This window comes from Hemitrygon akajei, chromosome 5, assembly GCF_048418815.1.
Source record: "Hemitrygon akajei chromosome 5, sHemAka1.3, whole genome shotgun sequence".
NCBI classification, from domain to species: domain Eukaryota; kingdom Metazoa; phylum Chordata; class Chondrichthyes; order Myliobatiformes; family Dasyatidae; genus Hemitrygon; species Hemitrygon akajei.
This window is the reverse complement of record NC_133128.1, coordinates 79,385,871-79,404,559: the sequence shown is the minus strand read 5'-3', so window position 1 is coordinate 79,404,559 and position 18,689 is coordinate 79,385,871. Positions and strand designations below refer to the sequence as shown.

The window sequence follows — 18,689 nt, the reverse complement described above, 5'->3', positions numbered from 1 at the left end:
TTTGTATGTTTTGTTTCACCTTTGACTTCATAGTTGTAACCAATAAAAGCCAGATGAAGTCCATAGTGACAAATTCATTGGAGATATAAGAGACTACAGATGCCGTGGAATCTGGAGCAAAAACCAAGCAGCTGGAGGGTCTCAGTGGATCAAGCGGCATCTGAAGAGGCAAAGGAATCTTCTGTCTTGAGTCAAGCCCCTGCATCATGACTGGTCAAAACGTTGACCATGTCTTTGCCTCCACAGGTGCCATTTGACCCACTGAGTTCCTCCAGTAGGTTATTTTTTCCTTGTGATAAAATCATAAGTTTGAATATGGATTAATTTTGGTCAGAGTGTCTTTCAAAAGGGGTAAACAAATTATTTGGTATTTAATTTATTCATTAGATGAAGAACTTATTCTTCTGTAAATATAATTAATGTACTTAAAGCAGCATACTTGCACTTTTTTTAGATTCAAAGGAAGGTCGTAAAGAAAAATCTGGGAAGAATCATCTGCCAAATAATTCCCTTAAGAGCAATGGTAAGTGCTTACATTAGGGAAAGCAGAGTATAAAATCTTATCATGAGGATGCCTGGTAATCTTCTTTTGAACTACTTAAGTATGTGTATATTAAAATATTACCTTTTGAATTAATTCTTTTTTGCGGCTTGGTTTGGAGATGCTGTTATATATTCGATATTGTAACTTTTTTGAAGTGTTATTATTTTGTATTATGCATGCAAACAAGTAAAACTTGTTGAAATAAAAGTTTTTTTCCCTTTATTAAAGCTGTTGTTTGAGTGTTTACTTCAAATGGATGTCTAGAATTTCTGGAAGAGATTGAGTATGTAATAGACTTGGTGGCACTTCACAATAGAAGCCTCTGATTTGACCAGTACTATTGGAAAGGATGCATTTGTCAGATTGTTTCAGCTTTGAGTTAACAGGACAAATACTGTTGCAGTAATCCTGTTAAAATAACTGAGAATTAAACAAACCTTTGTGTCTTCAGAGGATGCAGTAAATAAGTTTATATTTAATGACTGATTTAATCATACCAGTAGCTCATAGAGCAGTTAGATATTCCTATAACTGTAAATGGCTTGAAAACTAGTTTGGGAATCTAAACTACTAAAAATATAATCATCAGAGCTTTGGGTACACGTCATTACTGTTTCCAAACTTAAAGATTTGTTTAACCTCAGGAATTAATACTGATCGCTAATTTCTGACTAAACTTAAAATCGCACTTTCTCTATGGCAGGAGATGCTGGCATTTCGGGGAGGTGAGTTGGTGCTTGAGGTGGGGGCCCTCTGACAGAACTCTGAACTGGTGGGGCCTTCTGCACCTTTATGTCTCTGGCATGCTATTTTCCTTTTCTTTTCCTGAGCCTGTTTTGCATTGCTAGCTTTCTCTTTTGCCATTCCTACTTTTTTTTATTGGTCATTATCACATTGCTATTTATAGGAGCTTTTGTGTTTCACAAATTGGCTGTTGCTTTTCCCATGTCATAGCAGTGACCACACATGAAAGTACTTCCATTTGGCTGTAAATCACTATGAAAAGGCCCCTTTTAATTTCACTCTGTGCAAGTATGTACTTGTATGCAATTGTTTTCCTCCCATTTCTTTATTTTAATTATTTTCAAAGTTGATTAAATATTTGTTAAGTGATTCCAAAAAATTCAGTTTTTGTTTATATTTTTGATTTGATTTTTGTGTAGTTTGGACAGCTGCATATACTGGGCTTGTGTGGTTGAGTTTTAGTTTTCTTTGCTCATTTTGGTATGAAGATATGTGACCTTGATGGATTTTACTGTAAAGTTGCAAAAATGGCACATCTTAATCCTTTTGAATAAGGATTTTTGAAATTGCTTTGCATTGGTGAGAAATGTAAACTAAGAAACTTGTAAAGAGTTTATGTAAAATATCCAAACAATGCTTGATTTTCAGTGTCATTTTTTTTCTTGATACTTTGAATTGGCAATGCATCACTAGTTATTAATTAATTTGCTTCACATGGTAGTTTTGAATAGTGAGCTTGTTCATATGAAGGACTGTAACACTGCAAAATTAACTCTTCTAAATAAGTGACTATAGAAATATTTAGAGGATTTTTAAGCAAACTCTTTGAAATATGGACATTATTTTTAGAGCCGGTGCAATTGGCTTATGATCTCTTGTAAGACTTGCCTTCAGAAATATTAAAGATAAGATTGTTGCAACATCTAAGAGTTAGCATAAATTCACTGCATTGCTTCATTGAAACGATAGTTCACTTTTGTAAATTAAATGTTAAGGATGCACATTTATTGTTTTTTTTTGCAACTGCTTGAATATTAAATGCAAAACTTGTATACATTGTATTCACTAATGTCATGTATATAGCCCAATTTTATACTTAATTGTTTCTGATCATAAGGTTTAATTTTGACAATAAAATTGTTCACTTTATACTATATTTAAAAATAGGTGGAAAATAATGTTAAATAGTTATGTCTCTGTATTCTGTATGTCTGCTATATGATTCTTTGTCACAGTATGTGAGACTCTTGTGAAATTCCAGCAGCAGGAAAGAAATTCCTGAGTGAAACATGGGTTAAATCCATGATCTCTTGTACCAATATTCTCTTTGCTAGCTTTATTTACCTTGTTTAATATTTAAAAATATAAAACTTTTGTTCTCATTTGCCAAACTGTTGGCTTCTTCTAAAGGCTCAAGCCAAGTCTCCTTCACGTGCCCTGCTGGTATTTGTTTTCATCATTGACTATGGTGGGCTGAACAGAAATGTTTTTTCTAAAATGCACTCTTCTAGGATTAAATATTAGTAAGCCTCAATACGTGTGGATCAATTATTTTCTTGTATGATGCTTGTAAGGTACCAGGTTCTTTTGGAATCAAGATTATCAAACATTTTCAGAATATTTAATGTTTCAATATGGTCACCCCTTATTCTTGTCAACTGCTGTATGCACTGTTCCAACCTACTCAGTCTTTTCTCATTAGACAAACTCTTAGTCTCAGGATTCAACCCAGTGCATTTTCTCTGAACTGTCTGTGATGCAGAAATACTTTTTCTTCACCCAGGAGACATTATATTCAATGTTATAGATGTTTGTATTGCCAATGTGTTGAAAGTTGCTCTGTGACTTTTATATGCCACTGCCTTTGTAAGGAAAGCTGTTCTTCCATTTATCTTCCTAAAATGCTGTCTTTCTATGTTATATATACGGGGGCATCCAGATCCCTCCATACTTGTTAATAGAACTTGATCAGCCAAAATGTTCTCAAATTGTTTAACCTTTCTGCATCCTTGTAGATTCTTTGAATTCTCCTCACACCTTGCTTTCTTAATTATCTTTGTATCTTTAGTAAATTTGATTGCAGTACACTTAATCTCTCCATCTGTCAGGACTATAAATTATAAACATTTGAGGTCCCAGCATTAATTCCTGTGGAACTCCACTAATTTAACTCTGTTGGTGCAATAATCTTTAAACTTTGAAAGCATGTTAGGGGATTTGAGTATTTACATCTATGCATAAGCAATGCTAATTGATCTGATTTTTTAAAATGTACAGCTGTCAAGCAGAGATGCCATGTTTTTGAAGATACAATTTTATTTCTCATTAAGTCCATTTTACTAAGAGACACTATTTTCCCAGGGTGTATTATCAGAGTACAAAGAAATAAAGAGTAATCTGTTTTATGCTGCAGCTTTTTGAATAAGTTCTAGATTCAGTAGTTCTGGCTCCACACTTCACTCAAGTGCACTAGATATTTAAGTTTATATTATGCAATTTCTTGCTGAACTATTTAAAGTTAAATTTTAATTTTAGATGTGGTTGGTTTAAATTTTAGAAAGTATTTAAAATTTTAAAGTTTAAAAATCTTGAGATGAAGTTGGTTTCTGCACTAACTTTCCTAAATAAGTAAAAGATGGATTTGAGATTTGGACAAGTTATGATTTTTCTGCTGGAATGTTTTGTCAATTAAAAGAACTCTAGTGTCCTCCAATGGAGTAATTTGGTCATTATTTTTGTGCTTTTCCAATGAAAATGCATGCTACTGAAATGTGTGTGTTGGCTTCCTTTAATTCCTACAATTGTGCACAGCAGCCAATGGATGCATTTTATTGGTGCTGTGTTTGTGCACTCAAAGATGCATATGGAGAGCTAAACGGGCAATCAGAGATACTTTAGAGGGCCTCTCGTACAAGAGAGAGAGGGATCTCCTATAGTCTATTTGGTGATATCAGGCTTCACTGATATAACTTTACCTTCTTCTAAATTCAAGGGAATATAGACAAAGGCTACTTAATTATTTTTCAACATGCTTGATGACATTAATATTGCGAAAATTTAATTTATGATTGGAAGGAAGAAATTCATGACACTGATAATGTGATTTCTGTGGGTAGCTTACTTTGAAGTTGGCAAAATATGGACAATTATTATTGATTTCCTCACTGTTACATAATTGCTGTAGGTAACAGCCTACCATTCTGTTAATTCTTTTACCTGTACGCATATCTATGCTATATTGTAAAATCTTTCATTACTGAACAGTAATTTTGAGTAGTAACCACTTGTGTGGCATCATTGAATGTTTTTTGAAACTGCAAATACATTTTGCTCAGTTTTCTTCCTTTAAACCCCCTTAGCTGCAACCTCAGAAAAAAGTATCTGATTATCAAACATTTCTTTTTCATGAATCCTATGTGTTTATTTTATGATATCATAATTTCAGTTTTGCTAAATTTTCCAAGTGTTCAGTGAATGTAGTCAATGATGTACTTATGCCAATGATGTACTTATGCCATAACTAGCTTATAATAATGCCATTGTCTGCCTTTATGTATTGGCATATTGATAGTGGACCCAGTAGAGGAGGGAAATAGGTGGGAGAGAAGGAGGATTTATTAGAGTAATGTTTGAAATTCAGAGGTGTTCAATGCATAGTTCACAGTTTTGCTCATGTCAAATCAGTCCTGGACCCAGGGTTGCATATTTTTATCAAAAAATTGCATTAGATCATTTTCAATCACTAAAACAGACTGCTCTTTGCATTGTTTTATATTCATTTCCAAAGTACCGGTATCCACATGACAGAAATGGTAGATGCCCACATTGTTTCCTGCTATTAAGTGTGCAATAAAATAGTAGCTTCAAATTCCATTGGGAAATAGCTCAAAACAAGAAAACCTCTAATTAATCCAGCTAACTATTTTCAAGTATAATAGAAAGTTTATCTATTCAATGTTGACAGTCTTCTAGCTACTGTTGCAAGTTAAAGTTCATGAACCCTTTGCAATTACAGATTTCCACTGCTATCCAAAGGTAGAGCATTCCTGTGAAACCATTTGTAAGCCGAAATGTCATATAGCGAAGAAGCAATTATCATTAATTTATATGGGAAAATTAAGCATACCAAATCATACCCAATAACACATAAAACCTAAAATAACACTAATGTATAGTAAAAGCAGGAATGATATAAATATACAGCCTATATAAAGTAGAAATATTGTATGTACGGTGTAGTTTCGCTTATCAAAATCGGGAAGACAGCGAGCCAATATCGATTTGGAGGAAAAAAAATCGGCACGTACACGCATGTGCACACAACTGCCTGCACAAGGCTTCACGGTCATGGTAGTCTTTCTTGGGGTAAATACACGTATAAAGTGGGCGTCTTTTTTTTGTAAAAGTGAAAATCCTCTTTGGTTAGCAAAAACAAGTACTAATGTAGGTCTTAATTAACAGCGAGCTGTCGTAAAGCGAACATTTAAAAACGGGGCCACCTGTAGCTGGTTTTCTGCATTAATTACCCATAAAATGTGGTCTGATCTTCATTTAAGTCACAATAATAGACAAGTACAATCTGCCTAATCTAATAACGCACAAACAATTGTACTTTTCATGTCTTTATTGAACACATTGTTTAATTATTCATTTTTCAGGCTGGAAAAGGTATGTGAACCCTTGTATTAAATAGCAAAAATGAGGAAATCTGCAGATGCTGGAAATTCAAACAACACACACAAAATGCTGGTGGAACACAGCAAGCCAGGCAGCATCTATAAGGAGAAGCACTGTCGATGTTTCGGGCCCAAAACGTCGACAGTGCTTCTCCTTAGATGCTGCCTGGCCTGCTGTGTTCCACCAGCATTTTGTGTGTGTGTTCCTTGTATTAAATAAGAGGTAGAAGCTCCTTTGGCAGCAATAATCTCCTCCAAACATTTCCTGACACTGCTGATCAGGCTTGCACAACAGCTAGGAGGAATTTTAGACCATTCCTCCTTTCAAAACTGTTTAAGTTCATCAATATTTCTGTGATACCTTGTATGAACAGTCCTCTTTAGGTCATGCCACAGCATCTCAGTTGGCTTAAGGTCTTGACTCTGAATTGGCTATTCCAAAACACAAATTTTCTTCCTTTTTAAATCATTCTGTTGTTGATTTAGTCTTGTGTTTTGGATCTTGTTGCATCATCCAACTTCTATTAAGCTTCAGGTGATGGACTGCTACATTGACGTTCTCCTGTAAATGTCTCGATACAATTTTGAATTAATTTTTCCCTCAACGGTTGCAAGCTGACCAGGCCCTGGGGCAGCAAAGCAGCCCAAGCCATGATATTCCTAACACCATACTTAACAGTTGGGATGAGGTTTTGGTGTTGGTATGCAGTGCCCTTTTCCTCTGAACAAAGTGGTGTGCATTTCTGCAAAAAAGTTCAAATTTTTCTCATCTGTCCACAGAACATTTTCCCAGAAACATTGTGGAACATCTAGGTGGTCTTTTGCAAACTTGTGACATGCAACAAAGTTTTTATTGAAGAGCATTGGTTTCCTCCATGGTGTTCTTGCATGAATACCATTCTTGTTCAGTGTTTTTCATATTGTGGACACATGAACAGAGACTTCAGCAAGTTATAGAGTTTTCTGGAAGTCTTTTGCTCTGGGTTCTTTCTTACCTCTTTCAGCATTACAGGTTGTGCTCTTTGCAGGTCCCCCACTCCTAGTGAGAGTAGCAACGGTATTAAATTTCTTCCATTTGTAGACAATTTCTCTTACTAAACTGATGAACACCCAGGTCTTTAGAAATGCTTTGTAGCCTTTTCCAGCTTCATGCATCTCTACAGTTCTTCTAAGGCCCTCTGAAAGTTGTTTTGATCAAGGCATGGTGCACATAATCAGATCTTTCTTTAGAAGAGCATGCTGTGTCAGTAACCTGACTTTATTTGTCTTTTTTGGTAATCTCTGCAACACACACCTCCAATCTCATCTCATTGATTGGAACACCTGATTCCAAATAGCTTTTGTAGAGGGCATTATTCCAGAGGTTCACATACTTCTTTTGAACTTAGACTGTGGATGTTTAAATGGTATACTATATATGACAAGAAGTACAATTGTTAGTGGGTTATTGGTTGAGACAGATTGTGTTTGTCTATTATTGTAACTTAGATGAAGATCAGACCATATTTTATGAGTAATCAATGCAGAAACCAGGTAATTGCTAAGGGTTCACTAACTTTTATTCTTGCAACTGTACTTAAGATATACCTTTCCCTATATAGTTTCTCCATATTTGACTCTTAGCATTTTTGAAGCTGTAGCCGAAGAACAATGATCTGGTCTGGATCAAATTTAACTGTCAGAACCAATAAGAGTATTATTGAAATTATCCAGCAGTTTGATGTACACTCTCATTTGCAGTAAAAGTCATGGGGTTCTCTGCATAGCTGGCTGTACAAATGCTTATTTTTTCTCTGATAAATTGTATTTGGCTGTTTTTTAAATATTTGTCCATAATTGTTTGATGCTTGGAGTATAATCAATCATTGACATTCTTACTCAGCTGAAGAATACAGAATTACACCTCACATACAATGAGGAAACCCAATCCATGATTATCAGTGCATGTTATTGCTGCTCTGCAGAATTTTTAAGTGCCCCTCATGTTTATACATAAGACTTAATACGCCCCCTGTTCTTAAGTGATTTTCTAATGGTCTTACATATTTAAATTTCTTACAGTTTACATGTTCAGCTTCATTTGTTTGAATTTCTGAACAAGGGGAATTGAATAGCTGCAGGGAATAATTAATTTGGAGCTAAGAAAATAATTAAACTGTTATGCCATGAATATTTCTTCCACTTTTTGCTCAATAATACAATTTTAGACTGTATTCTTGTATAGAAAATGAAATAACTATTGTTAATTAATTAGCAACTTGGGTATTGATCCAACAAAAGCATGTTCACAGTCACAAGATTATCAGTCATGAAATTCTGAAACTTCAAGCTACTTCATACAAATATCCTAATCAAATTTTCCATAATACCCAAATAAATTTGTCCAAAATACATTTAAGTTGCAATGGCGAAAATACCCATCAAGAATAGAACTTGTATGACACTCTATTGTACAAAATTGTTCTTGTTGTTTACAGAACATTTTAACTGGGATGATTACTTGAAAGAAAGCGGAGAAGTTCCAGCTCCCCCACATTGTTTTAGACAGGTATGTAACTACAGAAGCTGAATTGCACATTGGTGATAGTCATTTAACTTTTTGAAGTGGGGGCCATTGTTCGTTTAATGACAGGATCAAACTGTTGAATTGAGTTGGCTGAGTTAAATAACTTTTCTACATCTTCATTCAAGTGCTGTAAGTGCTGTTAATGTTCCAACACAATATAAAGTTCATGGTTTAAACTGAAGATTTTATTTTTGTTCACATTGCTGCAGCCTCCCCCCCCCCCCCCACTCATTTGTTTTCCAAGCTGCATTGGTGAAGATTTGACATTACTTTTCTTGTTTGTAGAGGTGTATTTATTTAGTTCATTGTTATTCAGCACTCACTGTTGTCAGAATTAGTTTCAGTATTTGCTGTTAACCTTTCTCAATAATTGCCAACAGATACTGGCTCCTTTGCAGTCCTGTTCATTTAATCCCAATCCACATAAGTATGTCAATTTATTGGTGATTGTTAACATATTCTTTAACTTAATGGGTTAAAATGTTTTCATCTGTAGGTGGAATTAGCACAGGTATTGTTTGATTTTGAGAAGTATCCCAGGATATCAGATATGTTTTCTTTTAACTAATATGTACTTGTAATCTACATTCTGTATATCTCTACTTCAGGAGAAAATTTTCTATTATAGTCCAAACTTGGAAAACATGGCTTTGGTTACTTTGGTTCGGTTTTGAGGGACTTGGACAGTTTTTATTGAGGTAGTTTACATGGGTTTATTGTCCATTCGGAAATTTGATGGTGGAGTGGAAGAAACTGTTCTAAAATATGGAGTGTGTGTTTTCAGGCTTCTGTACTTCTTCCTTGATGTTAGCAATGAGAAGAGGGCATGTCCTGAATGATGGGAGTCCCTGATGATGGATGCTGCCTTTTGAAGATGTCCTTAATGCTAGGGAGGCTAGTGCCCATGATGGAGCTGCAACTTTCTGTAGCTTTTTCCTGATCCTGAACAGTGGCTCCTTCATACCAGATGGTGATGCAACCAGTTAGAATGCTCTCCATAGTACATTTGCAGAAATATACTACAGTCTTTGACATGCCATAACTCCTCATACTCCTACTAAAATATAGCCATTGTCGTGCCTCCTGTGTAATTGCATCAATGTGTTGCACCCAGGAAGAATCTTCAGAGATGTTTACATCCTGGAATTTGAAACTACTCAATATCTCCACTGCTGACCCCTTGAGGTTGTTGCTGTGATACCACTCAATCAGCTGATTTATCTCACCCCTGTACTGTATGCCTCCTTGTCACGATCTGAAATTCTGCCAAAAGTAGTTGCGTCACCGGCAAATTTATAGATGGAGTTTGAGCTGTGCCTAGCTATGCGGTGATGGGTTCAGAGAGAGTAAAGCAGTGGGCTAAGCACACATCCTTAGGTCAGTGAGGTGATGCTAATTCTATTCTGCACTGACTGTGGTCTCCTGATGAAGTCAAGGATCCAGTTACAGAGCAAGATGCAGAGGTCCAGGTTTTGATGGTTTTTGATTTTTACTGAGGCTATGATGATGTGAGTTGCAATCAATAAACAGCAGGCTGATGTGAATGTTGCTGTTGTCCAGGCGATCCAATGTCAAATGGAGAGCCAGTGAGATTACATCTGCTGTAGACCTATTACCATATAACCATATAACAATTACAGCACGGAAACAGGCCATCTCAGCCCTTCTAGTCTGTGCCGAACGTTTACTCTCACCTCGTCCCACCTACCTGCACTCAGCCCATAACCCTCCATTCCTTTCTTGTCCATATACCTATCCAATTCTTTTTTTAATGACAAAATCAAACATTTCTACCACTTCTACTGGAAGCTCGTTACACACAGCTACCACTCTCTGAGTAAAGAAGTTCCCCCTCGTGTTACCCCTAAACTTTTGCCCCTTAACTCTCAACTCATGTCCTCTTGTTTGAATCTCCCCCACTCTCAATGGAAAAAGCCTATCCATGTCAACTCTATCTATCCCCCTCATTTTAAATACCTCTATCAAGTCCTCCCTCAACCTTATATGCTCCAAAGAATAAAGACCTAACTTGTTCAACCTTTCTCTGTAACTATTGTGGCAATAGGCAAATAGTAGCAGGTCCCAGTCCTCACTTAGGCAAGAGCTGATTCAGGCCATGACCAAACTTTCAAAGCTCTTCTTGGGCATTGGTATAAATGTCACCCTTTTGAAGCAAGTCACAACCTCTGACTGCAGTCGTAAGAGACTGAAGATGTCCTTGAACACTCCTACCAGTTGATAGGCACAGCTTTTCTGTGCCCTACCAGGTACACCATCAGGGCCTGTTGGCTTGCTCTTGAAAGATGTTCTTAAATAGGCCTGTGTGACAGAGCTTACAGGGTCACCAGAAGCTGCAAGGATTCACACAGGAGTAGTTTTATTCTCCCTTTCAAAACATGGATTTAGGTTTGTCCAATATGTTTTCGAAGGCGCACACTCATCCACACAGGTCTTGATGAAGTTGGTGACAACTTTAGCATATTCATTTAGATTTGAAGATGAATCTCTGAATATTGTCTAGTAATGCCCATTTGTGCAAAGTACTGTCTGAATTACTCACCCTTCAGCATTGGAGAAGTTAGCATGTAGACTCTTTGCAGTATTCTCAGGCAACATTATAATAGGCCTAAGGGATCATACAGTCTCGGGGAAGGAGAATCTTGAGACCTTGCACTCTCATGCAAGCATCCTGAAGTGGTTAGTTGCTTGACTGTATTTTGAGATAGAAAATTATTTAAAATTTACATTGACTTTTTAAGAAAATATAGACAAGAATTTTCACTGAATACTTGTATTAACATTGATTCTTCACATCAGCCAAGAATTCCACCCAACAATGAGTTCAAAATTAACATGAAGCTTGAGGCTCAGGATCCAAGGAATGTTACTTCAATTTGTATAGCTACTGTGGTTGGAATAACGGGAGCAAGACTGCGATTACGTCTTGATGGGAGTGACAACAAAAATGATTTTTGGCGATTAGTTGACTCATCTGATATACAACCTATTGGCACCTGTGAGAAGAACAGCGGAATGCTACAGCCTCCACTGGGTAAGAAAATCTTTGTTTACCTGTTTGCATTGATGGTGTACACATCATCAGTATATAAATGTAAATGCTATTCACTTCCTACATAAGAAATTAGTTACTAAGTGACAAGGTGTAAATAATTGTAACAAATTTAGAGAATAACAAATGTAAGAATCTGTTTACGGGTGCTTGATTGATAATTATAGTTTGTGAAAATGAAGTTATGTGTATCATTTGTCCCACAAAATCGTTCTGTAACTTTTTTTTGAAAAAGAACATCCACTATCTCTTTCATATGGGCCCTTTCCTAAAGAATGCTGTCAAATATTTGGGATTGGACTGAGGATTGGCCTTCAGTAAAAAGATTACAATTCTTGCAGCTGAAGAGGATCTGATGATAGTTCATCTTTGAATATACACAAGCTTATTGATTTTGAGCTGGGAGGGATTTGAATGAAGGGGAAATGGTATGAAAGTCGATTTAATACAGAAGATCAATCCACTATTCAATACCGTGCCAGGTGGAGTTGGGCTTGTAACTTTATACTTTCTCCTCCTCTTATGGTTTGGAGATTTAGTGGATAAAATTTTATTAAATTAATAGTTTTGTTTGTTTCAATAAAAAGCAGGATATGTAAAAAAAAAGAAAGACCTGTCCTGTCAATGTCCTTACTTACTGTTAATTAATTATGTAGAAAGTTTAAACTAAAAGGGAAAGGACATAATTTTCTCCCTTCAGTAGACCCAATGTACACAATACAGTTAACTTTTTAAAAATACAGAACGTTGCTGAAATACCCCTTTTAGAATTGGATCAATGTAAGTTCCTGAAATTCCCCCTATGGTTTTACTCAGTGATGAGGTGATTTTAAGATTACATCCAAATCTTATTCTGGAATGTAGTTAATAAATTTGGCATGCAAGTCATGCAATTGTGTTCAAAAGCATCTGGATCTTGCCATTTTCATATATTGTATATGTTGTATGGAATTTATGACCTTAAAACATTTTAGCAAAATTTAACCTAATGAAAAAATCCTTTTATAAATTCAGTTGGTTTTCTGCTCAAGCCAGTCAAAATTCTGAAACATAATGTATATTCACTCTGAGGTTATTTAACAACAATGTCATTGAATCATGATTTACCAGTGATAAGCATGAACTCTTGTGCAAGAATATGTTACAACACCCTTGCAAGTTTATTGAACAGTGATGTGGTTTTGTATATGACATGCTGGGGTTGAGATTGACCACAAAGCATAGAAAATAGAGATTCTGATCTAAATTCCCCAGGACAACTTTCACCTGCTTCAATTTCTGATTCTGAATGTTAGTGTTTAGATATACGGTGGCCTCTGGATAATTGGGCCACATTTTGGCCCAATTAAGCAGCTGCCCAAATTAACTGGTTTCATGGAAGTTATTGAAAGGGTATTTTTTTAAAAAGGGCAAACTACTATTTAACTGAGTAACAAATTATGTATTTAAATAAAATATAGAATAATTTCAAACACCACCAATACTATTACAGTACCATAAAACTGTGTATTTGTTCCTAATAATTATCAATGGAGTACATGCTACTTTGTTCTTTTGAATGTACAGTGCCTATAAAAAGTATTTGCTCCTCTTGTAAGTTTTCAATTTTTATCATTTTACAATATTGAATCACAGTGGATTTAATTTGGCTTTTATTGACACTGATCAACAGAAAAAGACTTGTGTCAAGGTGAAAACATATCTCTACAAAGTGATCTAAATTAATTACAAATATAAAACACAAAATAATTGATTGCATAAGTATTCACCCCCTTTAATATGACGCACCATATCATTACTGGTGCAGCCAATTGGTTTCAGAAGTCACATAATTAAATGGAGATCAGTAGTGTACAGTCTAGATGTTTCAATTGATTGTAGTTAAAATACACCTGTATCTGGAAGGTCCAACTGCTGGTGTATCAGTATCCTGCCAAAAACCACGCAATGAAGACAAAAGAACATTCCAAGCAACTCTGCGAAAAGCTTATTGAAAAGCACAAGTCAGTAGATGGATACAAGAAAATTTCCAAATCACTGAATATCCCTTGGAATACAGTTAAGTCAATCATCAAGAAATGGAAAGAAAATGGCACAGCTGTAAATCTGCCTAGAGCAGGCTGTCTTCAAAAACTGAGTGACTGTGCAAGAAGGGGAATAGTGAGTGAGGCCACCAAGGGACCTGTGACCACTCTGGAGAAGTTACAAGCTTCAGTGGCTGAAATGGGAGAGACTGCACGTACAACAACTGTTTCCCAGTTGCTTCAGCTTTCGCAAAGAGAAAGCCACTGTTGGGGGGGATAAAAAACCACATGAACTCTAAGGTAGGGTTTGCCAGAAGATGTGGTGACCCTGAAGTCAGCTGGAAGAAAGTTCTATGGTCTGATGCAACCAAAATTGAGCTTTTTGGCATTAGCCAAACTCTGCACATCATCAAAAACACACCATTGCTACTGTGAAGCATGGTGAGGGTTACATCGTGCTGTGGGGATGCTTCACTGTATCAGCCCCTGGAAGGCTTGTGAAGGTAGAAGGTAAAATGAATGCAGCAAAATGCAGGGAAATCCTGGAGGAAAACTTGACGTACTCTGCAAGAGAACTGTGGCTTGGGAGAAGATTTGTTTTCCAGCAAGACAATGAGCCCAAGCAGAAAGCCAGAGTTACACAGGAGTGACTTAAAAACAACAAAGTTAATGTTCTGGACTGGCTAAGTCAGAGTCCTCAATCCCATTGGTCTTGAAAAGAAAATTTTGTAAAGAAGAATGGGGAAACATTGTAGTGTCAAGATGTCCAAAGCTGATAGAGACCCATACACACAGACTCAAGGCTGTAATTGCTGCCAAAGGTGTATCTATTAAATACTGACTTGAAGGGGGTGAACATTTGCAATCAATTATGTTGTGTTTTATATTTGTAATTAATTTAGATCACTTTGTAAAGATGTTTTCATGTTGATATGAAAGAGTCTTTTTCTGTTGATTCAATGTTTTAAAAAAAAAGCCACATTAAATCCAAGAAAACTTGAAAATTTCCGGGGGAGGGGGTGAATAATTTTTATTGGCATTGTAGATGAACAGATTCAACGCAAACACCTAGTACAGATAATAGACAATAGATAATAGGTGCAGAAGTAGACCATTCAGCCCTTTGAACCTGCACCGCCATTTTGAGATCATGGCTGATCAATTCCTATCAATACCCGGTTCCTGCCTTGTCCCCATATCCCTTGATTCCCCTATCCATAAGATACCTACCTAGCTCCTTCTTGAAAGCATACCTTCCGAGGCAGTGCATTCCAGACCCCCACAACTCTCTGGGAGAAAAAGTTTTTCCTTAACTCTGTCCTAAATGACCTACCCCTTATTCTCAAACCATGTCCTCTGGTACTGGACTCTCCCAGCATCTGGAACATATTTCCTGCCTCTATCTTGTCCAATCCCTTAATAATCTTACATGTTTCAATCAGATCCCCTCTCAATCTCCTTAATTCCAGCGTGTACAAGCCCAGTCTCTCTAACCTCTCTGCGTAAGACAGTCCAGACATCCCAGGAATTAACCTCGTGAATCTACGCTGCACTTCCTCTACAGCCAGGATGTCCTTCCTTAACCCTGGAGACCAAAACTGTACACAATACTCCAGGTGTGGTCTCACCAGGGCTCTGTACAAATGCAAGAGGATTTCCTTGCTCTTGTACTCAATTCCCTTTGTAATAAAGGCCAACATTCCATTAGCCTTCTTCACTGCCTGCTGCACTTGCTCATTCACCTTCAGTGACTGGTGAACAAGGACTCCGAGATCTCTTTGTATTACTCCCTTACCCAACTCTATACCGTTCAGATAATAATCTGCCTTCCTGTTCTTACTCCCAAAGTGGATAACCTCACACTTATTCACATTAAACGCCATCTGCCAAGTATCTGCCCACTCACCCAGCCTATCCAAGTCACCCTGAATTCTCCTAACATCCTCATCACATGTCACACTGCCACCCAGCTTAGTATCATCAGCAAATTTGCTGATGTTATTTTCTATGCCTTCATCCAAATCGTTAACGTAAATGGTAAACAGCTGTGGTCCCAATACCGAGCCCTGTGGCACCCCACTAGTCACCACCTGCCATTCCGAGAAACGCCCATTCACCGCTACCCTTTGCTTTCTATCTGCCAACCAGTTTTCTATCCATGTCAATGCCTTCCCCCCGATGCCCTGAGCTTTGATTTTACCCACCAATCTTCTATGTGGGACCTTATCAAATGCCTTCTGAAAATCGAGGTACACTACATCCACTGGATCTCCCCCGTCTAACTTCCTGGTTACATCCTCGAAAAACTCCAACAGATTAGTCAAGCATGATTTACCCTTGGTAAATCCATGCTGGCTCGGCCCAATCCTATCACTGCTATCCTGCTATAATGGACTCCTTTGTTGTCTTCCTGCATGAAGTAGTGTTGGTAATCCAGCAATAAATATCCTGTCATCCTGTATAGCCTTCCAGTTCAAGTTTAGACATGTCACCTTCATTACATTCCTTGTCTTCATATTTCCCGCCAGTAACAAACTGTACTAATGAGTGACGTTAGGTGGATAGCTTTTAATGAGGTCCAGTAGGGTAATCTTTTGGCTAGTGTCTAATCTTTTCATGACATCTTGGCAAGGGTTTGAAATTTTTAAAAGTTGAAATAAAAAACAAAATGATATAAAATCACTGTTTTTTGAATTGGTGACATTGGGCAATGGATAACATAACACAAGCATATGCAACTGGTATTATTTAAAAACTGTTTGCCCTGACCATGGTTGAGTGTCTAAAGGCCACATAAGCACATGCGATGAAAGCTAGTTAGAATCTGTTCAGCAATAGCTTCCTGTCCCAATTAAGTGGTACAGTGTCCCAAATAAACGAAGGGAATCACAGCTGTTTTCTTTATTTTAACAGTTGTGTCAAATAAACGGCTGTCTCAATTAACCAATGGCCCGATTAACTGGAATCCAGTGTATTTCTGTTTTTTTACAGGAATGCTAGTATGGTATAATACTTCTGCTTTAACTTTCAAAGTGCTTCAAATAGAACAGACAGTTTAAAGTAAAAGTAGAAGGGGAAAAAGTAAGTAGAGTTGATTGTACATGTCTATACTTTAATGGGTGAGCACAGTTTAGGAAGATCAATGTATGGAGAATGGACTTCCAGACAATATGATTTGTGTAGATTGGAATTCATTTAACATGTGATATTTGGAAATAAATATTTAACTATAGTTAGATCCAGACGTTGCTGAAGAGTTATAAATGTAAATTAAATTACAATGCATTCAAATTTCATACTGGAATTTATTCATCATAATATTGCTTTGTTTTGGAGCAAAGCCTGGAATGAAATTATCCTTGATCAATGTTCAAAGTAAATTTATCATCAAAGTATATATGTCACCATATACAAGTATGAGATTCATTTTCTTATGGGCAATCACAGTAAATACAAGAAACTCAATAGAACTAATGAAAGATCACACCTAAGAGGAACAATAATAACCAATATGCAAAAAAATCAACCAGCTATGCAAATGCAAAAAGAAAAGTTTAAAAAAAACTATAAATAAGCAATAAATATAGCAATCATGAGATAAATAATCCTTGAAAATGGGTCCATATATCATATGAACTGTTCAGTGAAGAAGCGAGTGAAATTGAATGGAGTTAATCTCCTCTGGTTCAAGTCCCTGATGGTTGAGGAGTAATAACTGTTCATATACCACCTTCTTGATGGCAGCAGCGAGAAAAGAGGTTGGCCTGGATGGTGGCAGTCCTTGATGATAGATGCTGTTTTCCTGTGACAGCAATGATATGCTGATTGTGGGAGGACTTTACCCATGATGGGCTAGGCTGTGTCAACATTGAAGACTTTTCCATACCAGGCCATGATACAACCAGTCAATATATTCTCAACTTCACATCTATAGAAATTTGTCAGTATACTTTACATTGCACACAAGCTTTGAATGAAGTAAATGTAAATACTCTGCAGGTCAGGGCACATTTGCAGAAGAGATAAACAGTTAATGTTTTGGTCAGAACTACAAAAAGCTATATTACTTTGTGAAACACTGAACATGTGTAGTGGAAGAGATCAAAAGATAAGGACAAAACATACCAAGGTAGAAAATGAGATTAAGTGTTAAAAAGTTTAATAGAAGACAGCTTAAGATGTCAGTGGGCCTCATCCTCGTAATTGTTGCCTTACCATCTGAGTATTTGCAGATTATTCTGTTTGTTTTCTCCATAAATGCCTGGCGGTTTTGGTTCATCCATAGCTTTGTCTTGCATAGGTATTGCACTTGTTATTCAATAAGTGATCGAGTGCGGTATTGCAGTGGTCTTTGTCCACACAAATAGTGTATCTGCAAATAATGGCTGAGGCTGTTTTTGGTTCCCCTTTTTTTTGAATGTGAAAACATTTTTGATCTTGGAAGATAGGGGAAAAAAAAGAAAATCATGCCCTGATCCCAATCAATCTTAGAGGCTTGCCTTTGTTTTCCTTTTGGAAAAGAATTAAGACAGTTTTGTGTAGTTGTATGGTAGGGTTACTTTCCTGACAACCTCTTTGTTAAATGTTCTGCTTCTTTAGTTTACTATTTTAGGAGGTAGATAAATTAATGGGTAACTGTAATGAAATACCTTTTTGGTTTAAACTTCAGCTTGATATTGACTCTCAAGTGATTTATTTAAAGTTATTAGAAATTATGGTCAACTTTTAGACAATACACTTTAATTATGGTTGTATATTTTAAGCTGGTTCTGTTGAAGAAGAAATGGAACCCCAGGGATGAAGCATAAACATGATATATGACCCATTGACATGTAATTCCTTTTCAGTTTGTTATCTAATGCTTCAAAGCACAATAATTATATTGGTGATGTTTATTAGACTTGAATCAGTTGCTTTAATGGTTTGGTTATTGGCAGTTTTGATATGGATGGATCTTGTAAAATCTTGACAAAATTCTGAATCAGCTAGACCCTCTGTATGAGCTGAATCTTTGAGGCACAAGTTTGTTAATTGATGTTGCAATAGTTAGTCATAAGAAAATGTG

At 36.5% G+C, this 18,689-nt stretch overlaps 2 protein-coding genes across 3 annotated transcripts in view; one reads left to right on the top strand and one right to left on the bottom strand.

The window, feature by feature from the left end:
• cdkl5 (cyclin dependent kinase like 5) overlaps positions 1 to 18,689 on the bottom strand; it is a 533,184-nt gene that overhangs the window by 365,918 nt on the left and 148,577 nt on the right. The gene's annotated exons all lie outside the window — the stretch shown is intronic.
• Positions 1 to 18,689, top strand: part of scml2 (Scm polycomb group protein like 2) — a 132,797-nt gene that overhangs the window by 35,622 nt on the left and 78,486 nt on the right. The window contains exons 3-6 of one of the 2 annotated variants that reach the window (XM_073045865.1): positions 455 to 523; positions 1,248 to 1,269; positions 8,442 to 8,512; positions 11,348 to 11,582. In XM_073045865.1, the coding sequence (XP_072901966.1) occupies positions 521 to 523; positions 1,248 to 1,269; positions 8,442 to 8,512; positions 11,348 to 11,582 (331 nt within the window). In that variant the 5' untranslated portion in view covers positions 455 to 520. The remainder of the gene's footprint in view (positions 1 to 454; positions 524 to 1,247; positions 1,270 to 8,441; positions 8,513 to 11,347; positions 11,583 to 18,689) is intronic. The other variant, XM_073045864.1, reaches the window with a different exon arrangement.